A 16,905-nucleotide genomic window follows, 5' to 3' on the forward strand; every position below is an offset into this window, starting at 1 on the left:
AAAATAAAATGAAGAAATTGCTATAAATTAACCTTTGAAGTTTAATGTCTTTACCCACACCGACTTATAAGACAAGCCCTGAAAAAAAAGCCATTCTGTTTGTAAAGAAGGCCAAGATACTATGTCTCAGGTGGTAGCAAACCACACAAATATTGCGAGTATCAATCCTGGCCCTCTATCAGGAATGTGCATTTCTGGTTTATTTAATCAGGGATAATTATTTATATTACCTACCATTATAAATCTTATTTGTTTCTCCCTATTGGCACAGAGTTATGACAAATTTCATTCTGAAATTTTTATTAGTTTTCCAAAAGACTCCACATTGAAATTCAATTATGGCTAAACTCCACAGGTGTGGTATAAGGGGAAAAATGGAGAAATGCTCCTCTAAATATATCAGATCCACCGACTGTTGCTTTATCTTAAAACGAAAGTTTATCCCTCTAGACTTCCCCTCTCTGTTATAATATGTTTTGACCTAAACTCATTCCCTATTTAGCCTTTACTAATTTGTTTTCGATATAGCAGTGTGACCAGCAGCAACGTGACCAGAGTACAGTACACTTTGTTTCCATATAAACATTCAGGCAGTCAGTTAAGTTCACTGTGTCCTTTGGAAGTCTAATCATACAGACAACAGGTCTGACAGAATATACACTACTTGATATATACAAATGTGAGTCCTGAGAGCAACACATAAAGATTAAAAGAGGAAATAACTTTTCATTAAGGCTGGAAGAAATTTGAGAAACTTTAATGGGGAAGTTTTAAAAACTCTTAACTAAATTATAGTACTTGCTTTTCGATAAAAATGAGCCCAATATCGAGTTGCTGGCTTGAAAATATTTTGTTCATTCATTCATGACCAATGGTGAGCAGGTACTTGGCATCCCAGTTGTTTTATATTTGAACTTCATCTTCTGCTTTAAGTTCATGGCATGTACCACTGACGTGTGTTCCTAATAATTCTCCTTCTGACAACAGTGGAGACAAGGCAGGAGGCTGCATGGTCAACAGGGAAAGAGATGGAGAAAAACTGGGAGTCATGGCTTCTGGCAGAGAACCGAGATGGTAAGGGATGGGAGAGCGTGGGTGTTTTGGAGGCACCTGCCCCAGGGTTACTGCCGGCATTCTTGGTGGGACTGCTTTAATCCCAGGCTGGGCTACTGCTGTTATCAAAGGGGGTGGAAAAACAAAATATTTCTTCTCTTTTGGAATGCCAGGAATATGCAAATGTTCATCCTTTAGTTTTGCGATATCATTAAACACTGAGGCAAGAGGTTGAAACTTGGGTTCCCAACTGAGAAGATAATTCCAGTGATAGTTGCCTCTTCCATCATGATCAGAGGTTGTCTGAGTTGAAAGAGCTGCACACCTTACTTCCTGATCACCTGAAATAAAGACAGACTCTTTTCTAACGTCAGCCAGGATGCTCTCTTTTGCTTCTCTCTTCTGAACTGTCTGGGGTAACACATTATTTTGAGCACAGGTGGTGCTGCAGCCTTCCCCTTGATCTCCTTCCCCAAATGTTTGGCTGGCTTCTGCTGTTTCAGCAGTCACCATCACCTCGGTTTCCCCAGATAGGCAGGAGAGCTGGTCTGAGTCCCTCGGGATACCCGAGTCTGGCACCCTGGACTCGCGGTCACTCAGAGCTGAGTCTGAGCCCTTTCTGTAGGGATGCTCATTTATCCTCTGGATTTCTTTATCTTCCGCAGTTTCTCCTTCCACAGAACAGTGGCCACTGGAGTTTGAGTGTCTGTACTGATTGACAATGTCCTTCTCTATGATACTTATTAAACTCAACCATTCCGGTGTGGCATCCACAGGGACCACCTCGTTACTGCAGTCATCAGTTTTCTGGAAGGCTTTGAGCACACTGGCATCCTGGGTCATTCTCAAGTTCATATCTAAAGATGAGGTTTTTTTCTCCTCATAATTGTTTATTGTGTCTTTTTGTTTATGTCTTAAAATCAGTACAAGTAGAATGCAGATGAGTATCAGAAACACTAAAAAGGAGACCACCAGGCTTATTGAAAAGCTGCTGGCGAACACTGCCAAGGGTGTTCCTTCAGAGGAGAAAGACACATTCACAAAAACAGTGCAAGATGCAAACCTGGAGTCTGGTTTGGGACTATGAGCGATTATTTTCATTTCCATGGTGTCTTCTTTGTTGAGTTGACTTTTTATTAGAGGAAGGGCTCTAATCAAATAAATATTTCCATTGGTTTTATTTACTGAAAAGAAAGGAGATGAGGTTCCAAGGGAGTAAAGAATGACTCCATCAATACCAGCGTCTGCATCTGAGGCTTCCACTCTGCCAATCAACTGTCTGTCTTTATTCTTTTCTGGGAGGGTGAAAAAATACTGATCTTGAGTGAAAATAGGCTCAAATTCATCTACCCCTTCAATATCCACCCAGACCACCAAGGAGGCTGTTGCATCACCTTTGTCTTTGGCTTGGACTGTGAGGCAATATTTATTACCATTTTCATAGTCAAGGATTTGCTTAGCATGAATATCCCCTGTCAAAGGGTCAATGAGGAAGAGATCGTGATCATAAGACATTCCGTGAGTGAGAAAACAGGATGATATAATAGAATAGGTCAATTCTCCATACGGACCTGCGTCAAAATCGAGAGCACTTATAGAGCATATGGTAGAGGAAACAGGCAGATTTTCTGGAACAATACAGTTGAAGCTTGAGAACATAAACTGAGGTGCATGATCGTTATCGTCCAGGACATTGACAAACACAACTGCAAAAGAAAAGTGTTTCTTTTCTGCATCTGAAGCTTGGACAGTTAAGGTGAATTTTGCCATTTCTTCATAATCCAGAGGCTTAACCAAATAAAGAACTCCAGTGTTTTCTTCTAAGTAAAAATTTCCCTTCTCATTTCCAGAGATGATGTGGTAGATGATTTCTGCATGTGACCCTGTGTCACGGTCATTTGCTGAGACCACAGTGATGTGACTCCCTAGAGGGGTACCTTCCTTGACATGGGTGTGATAGCTCAGGCTGCTGAAGTTTGGAGGATTGTCATTGACATCAAGTACTTGTATTGATATGACAGCTGTGGAACTCAATGGAGGGCAGCCACTGTCAGATGCCAGAATGACAAGTTCATGGTTTGCACTTGTTTCTCTGTCCAGACTGTGAAGCAACACAAGATAACCAACTTGCTTATAAGGATATTCTGAATGAATGAAATTAGTTTCCACATGAAAATTGTTCTGTAAATTACCACTGATGATGGAATATTCAACATATGTGTTTTCATGGGTCCAGTCATGGTCGATGTTTGAAAATGTAACAAGCGTGCTTCCAATCAGAGCATCCTCACTTAGGCTAAGATTATAGGATTTGACTGTGAATTCAGGGGCATAATTGTTCATATCTTGTATTCCTATCTCCACTAATGTAAGAGATCTTAGGTCAGGATTTCCACCATCACTGGCTTCAACAAGAAATTGAGTTGTTGATATTTTATCCAGAAGTAATATGGGACTGATAGTAAATATTGTGCCTGAAAAATAAGACATAGCATTTCAACACTGTGAGATGCAGTTTTGATGATCCATTTAATCAGCAGTTGATTATTCAATGTCTACTAATATGTGTTTAATTCTTTGTTAGATTTGTTAAGTCACAACCAATGATGACTCCAAATAGAAACACAAATTATTCTATTTATATGTTTATAACATGTAAGATACAGAAATAATATTCATGACATTCTCTCTGTGAAATATGTGTGCTGCTTGAGGTTGCTTCTGCCACAAATTTCTCTGAATTTTATTTTTTTATAGTAAGTTGTTCCACTATTCTTAAAAAAAATATTTTTTTGTTTGTAAAATTTGTACCCCATTTTACTACCCACAAACACATGTATAGAGATATTCTGGGATAAAGATACTTATTCTGGAAATAGTTGTTGATACTCAAGCCAAATGAAAGCAGTAAAAATGATAATGCTGAGTTACTATTACACTATTGCTTAATTAGAGAGATGAGCTTTTCCTACAGATCATGCAAGTCGGTTTTTCCCTTATTGCTGAAATGTAATTAATAAAGTTTATTGTACTAAATACAGAAATATATAATTTTTATAAATATGTGTGTTAAAACATTTTTAAGATAAATATGTCTTAAGGATGGTCACTAAGAAAGAATACAGAATGCTGACATTTAAATGCCACGTTTTCAATTAGAGTCCCACCATGAGCTAAATTGGCCAGCATTCAATGTTTTAAAAATATTTGAATCAATAGCTTAGTGTGTTTAATGTTTTAAACATTGCATTTAATGTTTTTAACATTGCACTTAATGTTTTAAACATTGCATTTAATGTTTTAAATTAAACATTTAATGTTTTAAAAATATTTGAATCAATAGCTCAGTGTAAAATTTGTCAATAGCACGTCAAGTAAAAGTGTTGCTAAGGATTGAGTGCTCAGAAGGACTGCCTTGAACACTGATTTGCTGTGGCCAGGGTGGCAGTTGCCATCATCTGAGACTAGAGAAAGAGATAGAGACAGATAGACAGAGAGAGAGAGATGGAGAGAAAAGAGGGTGAGTGGTCGGGTGGGGATAGAGACTGAAGAATAGAAAAGCCAAATTCCTGATATGCTTGTATTCATGCAGTGATTGTTCATCCATAGGCAACATGATATATGACGTACTTCTCCATTTACGACACTTGGTGGGCTTCGTGCTGGTATTTTGGGACGAATTCCCCTTTCAGGTAATCCCAAGGTTAATTTTTAAATGAACTCTCACTTGTGAAATGATGCAATAGTGGATAGAGATGGGGAACACAGAGTGTGATGCCTCCCAGGCCCTGTTATTTTCTAGTGTGCTCTGCTAGGGACATTGTTTTGCTAATTATTCATCTTTATAAAATTTAGCTTTTAATGTCCACTCACTGTTCAACTTTCTGTATATACTGTTTAATTGAATGTGGAATCACTTGCCTGAAGGCATTTCACAACCACAAATGTCTTGGTCTCTGATGAAAAGACAAAAAGCCTTGGGAAGCATCAAATAAACCAAAACACCACAGTGGTTTCTAGTTGGTAGAGATGCTTAAATAATTTTCCTTTTTAAATTATTCTTGTGTTTATTGAATATATAATGATATTACTGATTTTTTTTAACTTGGCTTGGGAAAAAAGCATCCAAACTCTAGTAATATGAAGTCTTCAGCACTAACTTAATCCGTTCAACATCATTTTGATTCTTGCTGAATCCTGGGATAATTGCCTGAACTGTGCTTGGTTGGGCAGATGAAACTGGGTGTTTATTATATTGGGGTCTCTGAATTTGTGAGCATTTACCAGCATTTAAAGAGTGACATTTACTTTCTAGCCACTGAGATGTTGGAGAAGAGAAATAACACTGGCATTTGCTACCACAACACTTGATGTGAAGAGTAATAAAACAGTTGTGCTTATAATTCCATGGGGGGTGGGGAACATTTTTAGAGGCATTTAGAAAGGGTTATTTCAGGTTTCTACTTTGAAACCCAAACATATGAGCATGAATGCAACTATAAATAACTCACCATTCTTAGGATCAATGGAGAATTCCTTAGAAGAGGATATAATTCTGTAAGAAATGTTCTCATTACTTTCTAAGTCTGTAGCTGACACAGTCAGCACTGAATAGCCCACAGGTGTTGATTCAGGAACTGTGACCTGAGGGAAAAAGAGAAAAATAGGGACATTGTACTTAAAGGCTGAAGGCCTCTGCCTCCCCAGTTCAAGTGATTCTCCTGCCTCAGCCTCTCGAGTAGCTGGGACTACACGTGCCTGTTACCATGCCAGACTAATTTTCGTATTTTCAGTAGAGATGGGTTTCACCATGTTGGCCAGGCTGGTCTTGAACTCCTGATCTCAGGTGATCTGCCCGCCTCAGCCTCCCAAAGTGCTGGGATTACAGGCGTGAGCCACCACGCCTGGTCAGAAAAAAAATAAGTTTTAAAAATAATTTTATTCAGTTTTTTTTAACTATGAAAAAAAGTTCTTCTAAACTATTTCTATGCGGCAGAAGATAGTTAATACATTCACTAATATATTATTACATTATGTGCATGGCATAATTCAAGCAAGCCTTCACAGGGGATCATTACTTAGGTTACCCTCCCCTTGTGTTTACACTTAAATTTTGCATTTGCTACCTTCAAAAGTTCTGGAGTCCATTTGCGAGTATTGAGTTGAATGCTATCCTGGCCCTTACTTCTACATATAGAACATATACTACGCTCTACAAGCTAAAATTTCCACTTTATAGTTTTCTTCGTAATTTTTTTTCTGTAAAATTTTAATCAATGCATTCCAAAAATATGCCTATGAAAGAAAGAATTTTCCCAAATTAACTGCAGATAATGCAAACAATCTTATCAGTGGTTTTGCAAATATTAGGCAGGTTCAAATTGTCATGACAAACTGGACTACAACCTCTAAAAACTAAAAAAAAAAAAAAAAAAAAAAAAATACATATGTAGTAAACTAAACCGAATGAGACATTCATTTCCATATGTACTTATAGACTCCATGATATTAAGTGCAAAAACCCACAGCATTAACTTAGGGACTAAAAACAGTAAATGCTGTCTCTCTGATGAATAAAAACAGTAAATGCTGTCTATCAGCGATGGAAGACTCACATCATTCTCTATTCTTTCTAGTTTTGGCTGTGGTTTCATCTCTTTAAGCCCTTTACCTGATAGAAATCTCGAGAAAACACTGGTGGATTATCATTGACATCCAGCACACGGACTACGAGTGCTCCCTCTGTGCGGTGCACCGAATCAGAAATTTGGATGAGCAGCTTATATTCAGTCACTTCTTCAAAATCCAATGTTTTCACCAACACCACCACTCCAGTGTTCTGATCAATAGCAAACTTGGTTCCAGGATTACTCTCTTTGGCAAAACTGAATATGAAAGCTGAATTCAAATCCACATCGTGAACTGACACGTGAGTCACAATTACACCAGGCAAAGAATCTGAAATAGTCATGACCAGTGTCAGTCTCCATTAAAATTCATCCTTTGAAATACATTTCTTTACTAGTTCCATCCAAGTATTTTTATTCTAAGTCCAACATGATTTGCTCTTTCTTGGCCTGATTTCTCATACAAAGCTCATTATGCACTGAACAAAAACTCTGAAGAATTTATGAGACCAATAAAAGTGAAAATTCACCACTGAGTAGGGAATTGAGGAGGTAGGGTATATTCAGTTTTTATATGACATTATTTTCATTATATGCTTACAACACAATTCCAGTACCAAGAAACATCCTAAGCCACTTATTTATAATATACAGTTTCTGTATCAAAATCATATCTTTATGGGGGATATGAATGGGATGAAGGGTATTACTCAGGACATTAATACAAAACATAGCATTTTCAAAAGTAGGCCAGATTTAAATATTTGGGCACTAATGTTCAAATTAGATATTTATTTATATTTGTTTTTGTACAATTATTTATTTTGGAGTGGTGCACACACTGCTTCCTTTTATTAAATCTGACTCTCAAAATTATTAAGACGATAGAAAAACAAAGTCTACATAGTACTAGTGAGTAAAGCAAATCTCAAATAGTATTCACCAAAAAATTACAAAAGAGATGACATGTTCAGTGCCTCACTCACCACATATGTTCTCTAGCCTAAACGGCCTGTGAAAAGGACTTTGTTTTTAGCTTACAGATATGTACAGCTAGAAAGAATATGCCAAGATGCTCAGAATAGTTCCATTGTATATGAAACCCATAATTTTCCATTTTCAAGCTTGAACACTCTCGATGTGCACCAACCACAACATACCCTATTCAGTATGTTTTGATTTATGTAGTTTCTTCTTGTGATATATTTATATTAGGCCCATTGCTATATTTTAACACTAATTGCATGTGCTGAAAAGCAGAACCTTCAATAAAATCAAATGAAAATATATCAAATATGCAAGAGGCAAAACTGGAGAATTTATTTGATTTGTAGGCTATTGATAAGATTTGTAGATATCTCTATGCATAGACATTTCTGGAATATTTCCCTCTGTGAGAGTGATGGTTGTAATCTGTTTAGAAAGTGAGCATAATAAAATATTAGAAACATTTTAGGAATTAATTTAGTATTAACAGTGAAGTAGAGAGGCAAGCAAGGGGCCACCATTATTTTCAACTTCAACTATAAAGACTTAGGTCGTGTTTCACCAGCGTAGCCATTGACTGTGGACAACTTTGGGTCCACAGACTATGGGATCATTGTATAACCCACAGACCCAAATAGTGAAGATTAACCAGCATCTCACTTAAAACTTTCTAGTTTCAACCTCTACCATCAGTGTGGTACAAATGTTGAAGATAAGGTTATTCTGGGAAAAATGATGGCTTTTTGCAATAAACATCTAATTCACTTCACTAATTAGTTGTTATTAGTATCCTGAAAAGACTGACAGAGCTATGAATGTTGATTCTTCTTAGATGAGGTTCACAATGGTTATCACAGCCAACAAAATATGCTTCTTCATAGAGTGGATATAATTTGTAAGAAATGTCTGCATTATAAACAGATACTATAAGGGATGATGGTTGGAGCATGGGGACTTGGCCTCCAGATGATCTGAGTACAAATCTCAGCTTTAACATTTTACTCCTTTGACATTTAATATTTAACTTATGACCATCCATTTTCTATTTTGCAAAATGAAGACAAAAATGATCTAGTTTGCACAGTTGTTGAGGATTAGCACTCATGTTAATACAGTGTCTGGCTAAAGAAAATAGTAAAAAATATTATACAAGTTAATCAAAACCACTATGCCAAATTGTCACACTTACCTTCTGCAATTTCTACTGCCTCAGAGGGGAGAAAAGCTGGGGCATTGTCATTTATATCAGTCACCTGTACCTTGATTATAGTCGTATTAGAAAGCCTGGGCATCCCTTTATCTGTGGCTTGGACAATCAAGCTGGTTTAGAAAAAGAATCAAGGAATGTGATTCATCATCCAGGAATTAGAAAAACAGCATAAATATCAAATATCTAGTTGAAAATTTTAAAATGAGCTGACTAGCTACTTTTATTTCTGTCTTGGATTTTCTAAATGGCGTCATTTAAAATGTATTTCATAAGAATGGCACCCTGAAATTTATTTGTTTTTGGCATGTTCAGAGAACCAAATCCAGCAAGCTGCCAGAGATCATGAGGCATTCAAGTCAAAATGGACCATTTCGGAGAGCCAGACTGTAACATTCAATCCTGTCCTGCAATGAATAATCTAAAAAAATAAAAACACCAATACCTATACTTTGGATAAGCAGACTGTCTCCACCCTGCCATGTCGTGGTCTGGATACTACTACATATTTCCATCTCACTGAACCAACTAAAAGATGCTTTGTACTGATACTTTTGGATCCAAATAGCAAATCCATCGAAATGCTAGAATTCAGACAGGACACCGCTATGATGAACACACTTACAGAAGATGCATGATTGGCTAGGATTGTGAAGTAGAGGTAAAAGTCCATGATCTGAAAGAATTTACATAGACTGATTTAATCTCTCTTGGATGATGCTACATTGAGCTTCTCCATCAAACAAACTACAAACCTTATTACTGTCTTCAACTTCCCCCGTTCTCTCACTACCCTTCCAACGTCCAACTAATTATGTCTCTTATCAGTATTACCTCCTGGATGTCACTTGAATTAGTGTTCCTAGCCATTTCATTCCTACCTTCAGAATGCTCATGTATGATAATCACATTTCACTTTGTCTGGGAGTGAAGAATTTCCTGGGACACGAGCTTGCAGTGTTTTTAAAACCAAGATACTCCAGGCAAACTGGACATGGGACTTTCAGTGCTACATCCACTAAAGTCCCAGGCAAACCTGGACAAGCCAGTTCCCTGTAGCCTCAGCCCCTCACCATTTTTACCTAGAATGCTCTATATTTATTGTATCCTTTCTCACCAGGAGTACCTGATAAATTACGAACCTCCCTACTGTGAGTCTCCTCTTGTTCCATCCACCCTCTATATTGCACTCAACTGCTCTAACTAAAATCCTAATTTGAAAACCTGACCTCCCCATTTAAAACCCTTCTTTGGCTCTCCATGTCTCTAAGCGGTTATCCAACCCCGGAACATGTTCACATAAACATTTTTGTCCTTGCTTTTACACGGAATCCTAGCCCTTACACTTTCTTGGTTTTTCAAAGCTCACATCTCTGCGAAGTTTTCATGGACCTTTCATTCGATTTAAATGCACCTTTATGTATTCCCATAGCACCCTGTACATTCTTCTGCCATAGCAATCATCACTCTTTTTTCTTCATAACATATTTGTCTGCCTCTTCTGTAAGTTTATTAAGGGCAGGGAGCTGCCTTATTTGCTTTTCTTTAGTAAGTATTGAATGTTGGTTTCTCAAGATTTCCCCAAGGTTATACACATATTATATGACAGAGCTGGGATTCAGGCTCATGTGTTGGTCAACTGGAAACCCATGCTTCATGATACTTGTTGAACATACCTCTCTTACTGTGTATACATCACATTCTAATGTATAATTATTGGCTTATTTTTCACTCCCCTCTAAACACGATGAAGGCTAGGAGGGCGACTGAGTAATAAAATGAGTTATTAATGAGAAGATGCTCTTTATTTCAGAAGTGGAATTAGTCTTAGCCAGTTGTGGGGGCTACCTTTTAAGAAACTAAGTCTTGAAAGTTGATACACTTTCACTTTGTTTTCATTGTTAGCTCACTTGATAAATGTTCTTTCTCTTTCCAATCCTAAATTTAAAAATGACATAAAATAAACATCAACTCTGTCTTGGTTTGCATTCCACTTAATATTAAATGATCAGTGCTTAAATCTACTATTCATGAAGAACACAGACTGCCTTCTGCATTATCAGAGTTGGAATATTAGTAGAATAACCACCTGAATATCACACTTGTGGAGCCTAACTTCTGGAATAATTATATGTGGAAAGTTTATTTTGTTAGTATGAATGTCAGTCAGATACGTATGGAAATATTTTAACAAAAATAATCAACTCATACTGCTCTCTCCCCTGCTGCTTGCACCTCTCAATGTCATCTAAAGTCTCAGCCAAGACATCAAAGTTAAGTTTCTATCAACTCTTCTACTGTAGCCATAATTACCATTATTTTCACAATGTTACAACTTCAGGCATCCTACATAATGTCTTGTCAGATTAAAAAGAAGTGAGATTCTTTGACATGGAGAGAAATATGTTGCTTAGCATGAAACTAAATGGGAAAGGAAAAGGTTTCTCAATAACTTGAAGAAAAAATAAAAAATACGAAGGTAGATGCGCAGATATTCTATACACAACCTATGCAAGACTTCAAGTCATCTATGATGGCTCTTTTGCAGTTGTGAAACTGTTGGTTGTAGCCAGTCCAACTCACTCCATGTTCCACAACTGTTGCCCTGATTACTATTGCATTTTTTTCCTATTCTATCAACCATGAGAAGCTTCTTTTACCATGTTAAACTTTAAATAAGGCCTTTGACCAGGAAGGATCTTTTTGATTGTCTTAACAAGTACTAAACTTGTTGGTAGAGGGTTTTTCAAAACTCTCAATTGTATCTTAAATGTCTAGCAAGAATTTTCTATTCCTTCTGAAATTCTGAAAAAAATTAAAATATCAGCCACCAACAGAAATAAATATGAAAAGAAAAACTATGATTTCTGGTTAAAGGTTGCAAGCTGACTACACAGGTTTTATCTTCTCTTCCTCTCAAGATTCTTCTAAAACGATATCAAAAACCTTTTATACTAAGTTATGGGATCCGCACCAAGATGGCCAAATAGGAACAACTCCAGCCTCCAGCTCCCAGAGTGAGCGATGCAGAAGACAGGTGATTTCTGCATTTCCAACTGAGGTACCAGGTTCATCCCACTAGGGCATGTCGGACAGTGGGGGCAGGACAGTGGGTGCAGCCCAACGAGTGAGAGCCAAAGCAGGGCAAGGCATCGCCTCACCTGGGAAGCGCAAGGGGGAATGGAATTCCCTTTCCAAGCCAAGGGAAACCGTGACACACAACACCTGGAAAATCGGGTCACTCCCACCCTAATACTGTGCTTTACTAAGGGTCTTAGCAAACAGCACACCAGGAGATTATATCCCGCACTTGGCTTAGAGGGTCCCAGGCCCATGGAGCCTCCCTCATTGCTAGCACAGCAGTCTGAGATCTAACTGCAAGGCGGGAGCGAGGCTGGGGGAGGGGTGCCTGCCATTGCTGAGGCTTAAGTAGGTAAAGCAGCTGGGAAGCTCGAACTGGGTGGAGCCTACCACAGCTCAAGGAGGCCTGCCTGCCTCTGTAGACTCCACATCTTGGGACAGGGCATAGCCAAACAAAAGGCAGCAGAAACCTGTGCAGATGTAAATATCCCTGTCTGACAGCTTTGAAGAGAGTAGTGGTTTTCCCAGCACGGAGTTTGAGATCTGAGAACGGACAGATCGTCTGCTCAAGTGGGTCCCTGTCCCCTGAGTAGCCTAACTGGGAGACATCCCCCATTAGGGGCAGACTGACACCTCACACCTCACATGGCTGGGTACACCTCTGAGACAAAGCTTCCAGAGGAATGATCAGACAGCAACATTTGCTGTTCGGCAATATTCACTCTTCTGCAGGCTCCACTGCTGATACCCTGGCAAACAGGGTCTGGAGTGGACCTTGAGCAAACTCCAACAGACCTGCAGCTGAGGGTCCTGACTGTTGAAGGAAAAATAACAAACAGAAAGGACATCCACATCAAAACCCCAACTGTACATCACCATCGTCAAAGACCAAAGGTAGATAAAACCACAAATATGGGGAAAAAGCAGTGCAGAAAAACTGGAAATTCTAAAAACCAGAGCACCTCTCCCCCTCCAAAGGAATGCAGCTCCTCGCCAGCAATGGAACAAAGCTGGACAGAGAATGACTTTGATGAGTTGAGAGAAGAAGACTTCAGACAATCAAACTATTCTGAGCTAAAGGAGGAATTACGAACCCAGCACAAAGAAACTAAAAGACTTGAAAAAAGATTTGATGAATGGCTAACTAGAATAATCAATGCAGAGAAGTCCATAAATGAACTGTTAGAGATGAAAACCATGACATGAGAACTACGTGACAAATGTACAAGCTTCAGTAACCGACTCAATCAACTGGAAGAAAGGGTATCAGTGATTAAGGATCAAATGAAGGAAATGAAGCGAGAGGATTAGAGAAAAAAGAGTAAAAAGAAATGAACAAAGCCTCCAAGAAATATGGGAATATGTGAAAAGACCAAATCTATGTCTGATTGGTGTACCTGAAAGTGACGGGGAGAATGGAACCAAGTTGGAAAACACTCTTCAGGATATTATCTAGGAGAACTTCCCCAACCTAGAAAGGCAGGCCAACATTCAAATTCAGGAAACACAGAGAACGCCACAAAGATACTCCATAAGAAGAGCAACTCCAAGACACATAATTGCCAGATTCACTGAAGTTGAAATGAAGGAAAAACTGTTAAGGGCAGCCAGAGAGAAAGGTCGGGTTACCCACAAATGGAAGTCCATCAGACTAACAGTGGATCTCTCGGCAGAAACCCAACAAGCCGGAAGAGAGTGGGGGCCAATATTCAACATTCTTAAAGAAAAGAATTTTCATCCCAGAATTTCATATCCAGCCAAACTAAGTTTCATAAGTGAAGGAGAAATAAAATCCTTTACAGACAAGCAAATGCTTAGAGATTTTGTCACCACCAGGCCTGCCCTACAAAAGACCCTGAAGGAAGCACTAAACATGGAAAGGAACAACTGGTACCAACCACTGCAAAAACATGCTAAAATGTAAAGACCATTGATGCTAGGAAGAAACTGCATCAACTAACGAGCAAAACAACCAGCTAAGATCATAATGACAGGATCAAGTTCACACATAACAATATTAACCTTAAATGTAAATGGACTAAATGCTCCAAATAAAAGACACAGGCTGGCAAATTGGATAAAGAGTCAAGACCCATCAATTTGCTGTATCCAGGAGACCCATCTCATGTGCAGAGACACACATAGGCTCGAAATAAATGGATGGAGGAAGATCAACCAAGCAAATGGAAAACAAAAAAAGGCAGAGGTTGCAATTCTAGTCTCTGATAAAACAGACTTTAAACCAACAAAGATCAAAAGAGACAAAGAAGGCCAAAACATAATGGTAAAGGGATCAATTCAATAAGAAGAGCTAACTATCTTAAATATATATGCACCCAATACAAGAGCACCTAGATAAATAAAGCAAGTCCTTAGAGACTTACAAAGAGACTTAGACTCCCACACAATAATAACGGGAGACTTTAACACCCCACTGTCAACATTAGACAGATCAACGAGACACAAAGTTAACAAGGATATCCAGGAATTGAACTCAACTCTGCACTAAGCAGACCTAATAGACATCTACAGAACTCTCCACCCCAAATCAACAGAATATACATTCTTCTCAGCACCACATCACACTTATTCCAAAATTGACCACATAATTGGAAGTAAAGCACTCCTCAGCAAATGTACAAGAACAGAAATTATAACAAACTGTCTCTCAGACCACAGTGCAATCAAACTAGAACTCAGGACTAAGAAACTCAATCAAAACTGCTCATCTACATGGAAACTGAACAACCTGCTCCTGAATGACTATGGGGTACATAATGAAATGAGGCAGAAATAAAGATGTTCTTTGAAACCAATGAGAGCAAAGATACAACATACCAGAATCTCTGGGACACATTTAAAGCAGTGTGTAGAGGGAAATTTATAGCACTAAATGCCCACAAGAGAAAGCGGGAAAGATCTAAAATTGACACCCTAACATCACAATTAAAAGAACTAGAGAAGCAAGAGCAAACATATTCAAAAGCTAGCAGAAGGCAAGAAATAACTAAGATCAGAGTAGAACTGAGGGAGATAGAAACACAAAAAACCCTTCAAAAATCAATGAATCCAGGAGCTGGTTTTTTTGAAAAGATCAACAAAATTGATAGAGCGCTAGCAAGACTAATAAAGAAGAAAAGAGAGAATAATCAAACAGACGCAATAAAAAATGATAAAGGGGATATCACCACCGACCCCACAGAAATACAAACTACCATAAGGGAATACTATAAACACCTCTACGCAAATAAACTAGAAAATCTAGAAGAAATGGATAAATTCCTGGACACATACACTCTCCCAAGACTAAACCAGGAAGAAGTTGATACCTGAATAGACCAACAACAGGCTCTGAAATTGAGGCAATAATTAATAGCCTACCAACCAAAAAAAGTCCAGGACCAGACAGATTCACAGCTGAATTCTACCAGAAGTACAAGGAGGAGCTTGTATGATTCCTTCTGAAATCATTCCTATCAATAGAAAATGAGGGAATCTTCCCTAACTCATTTTATGAGGCCAACATCATCCTGATACCAAAGCCTGGCAGAGACACAACAAAAAAAAGAGAATTTTAGACCAATATCCCTGATGAGCATTGATGCAAAAATCCTCAATAAAATGCTGGCAAACCGAATCCAGCAGCACATCAAAAAGCTTATCCACCATGATCAAGTGTACTTCATCCCTGGGGTGCAAGGCTGGTCCAACATACACAAATCAATTACTGTAATCCGGCATATAAACAGAACTAAAGACAAAAACCACATGATTATCTCAATAGATGCAGAAAAGGCCTTTGACAAAATTTGACAGCCCTTCATGATAAAAACTCTCAATAAATTTGGTATTGACGGAACATATCTCAAAATAGTAAGAGCTATTTATGACAAACGCACAGCCAATATCATACTGAATGGGCAAAAACTGGAAGCATTCCCCCTTGAAAACTGGCACAAGACAGGGATGTCCTCTCTCACCACTCCTATTCAACATAGTGTTGGAAGTTCTGGCCAGGGCAATCAGGCATGAGAAAGAAATAAAGGGTATTCAATTAGGAAAAGAGGAAGTCAAATTGTCCCTATTTGCAGATGACATGACTGTATATTTAGAAAACCCCATTGTCTCCGCCACAAATCTCCTTAAGCTGATAAGCAACTTCAGCAAAGTCTCAGGATACAAAATCAGTGTGAAAAAGTCACTAGCATTCTTATACACCAATAACAGACAAACAGAGAGCCAAATCATGAATGAACTCCCATTCACAATTGCTTCAAAGACAATAAAATACCTAGGAATCCAACTTACAAGAGATGCGAAGGACCTCTTCAAGGAGAACTACAAACCACTGCTCAATGAAATAAAAGAGGACACAAACAAATGGAAGAACGTTCCATGCTCATGGATAGGAAGAATCAATATTGTGAAAATGGCCATACTGCCCAAGGTAATTTATAGATTCAGTGCCATCCCCATGATGCTACCAATGACTTTCTTCACAGAATTGGAAAAAACTACTTTAAAGTTCATATGGAACCAATAAAGAGGCTGCATTGCCAAGACAGTCCTAAGTTAAAAGAACAAAGCTGGAGGCATCATGCTACCTGACTTCAAACTATATTACAAGGCTACAGTAACCAAAACAGCATGGTACTGGTACCAAAACAGAGATATAGGACAATGGAACAGAACAGAGCCCTCAGAAATAATACCACACATCTACAACCCTCTGATCTTTGACAAACCTGAAAAAAACAGGAAATGGGGAAAGGATTCCCTATTTAATAAATGGTGCTGGGAAAACTGGCTAGCCATAAGTAGAAAGTTGATACTGGATCCCTTCCTTACACCTTATACAAAAATTAATTCAAGATGGATTAAAGACTTAAATGTTAGACCTAAGACCATAAAAGCCCTAGAAGAAAACCTAGGCAATACCATTTAGGACAC

The 16,905-nt window shown here is 38.3% G+C and overlaps 1 protein-coding gene across 1 annotated transcript in view; it reads right to left on the bottom strand.

The window, feature by feature from the left end:
- Positions 1-741: 741 nt before the first annotated feature.
- DCHS2 (dachsous cadherin-related 2) overlaps positions 742-16,905 on the bottom strand; it is a 266,804-nt gene continuing 250,640 nt past the window's right edge. Inside the window, exons 17-20 of the mRNA XM_015139368.3 lie at positions 8,857-8,987; positions 6,725-7,011; positions 5,565-5,697; positions 742-3,527 (exon numbers count right to left, since the gene is read on the bottom strand). Coding sequence (XP_014994854.3) covers positions 904-3,527; positions 5,565-5,697; positions 6,725-7,011; positions 8,857-8,987 — 3,175 coding nt within the window. The 3' untranslated portion in view covers positions 742-903. The remainder of the gene's footprint in view (positions 3,528-5,564; positions 5,698-6,724; positions 7,012-8,856; positions 8,988-16,905) is intronic.

Source organism: Macaca mulatta, chromosome 5 (genome assembly GCF_049350105.2).
Source record: "Macaca mulatta isolate MMU2019108-1 chromosome 5, T2T-MMU8v2.0, whole genome shotgun sequence".
Lineage (NCBI taxonomy): Eukaryota > Metazoa > Chordata > Mammalia > Primates > Cercopithecidae > Macaca > Macaca mulatta.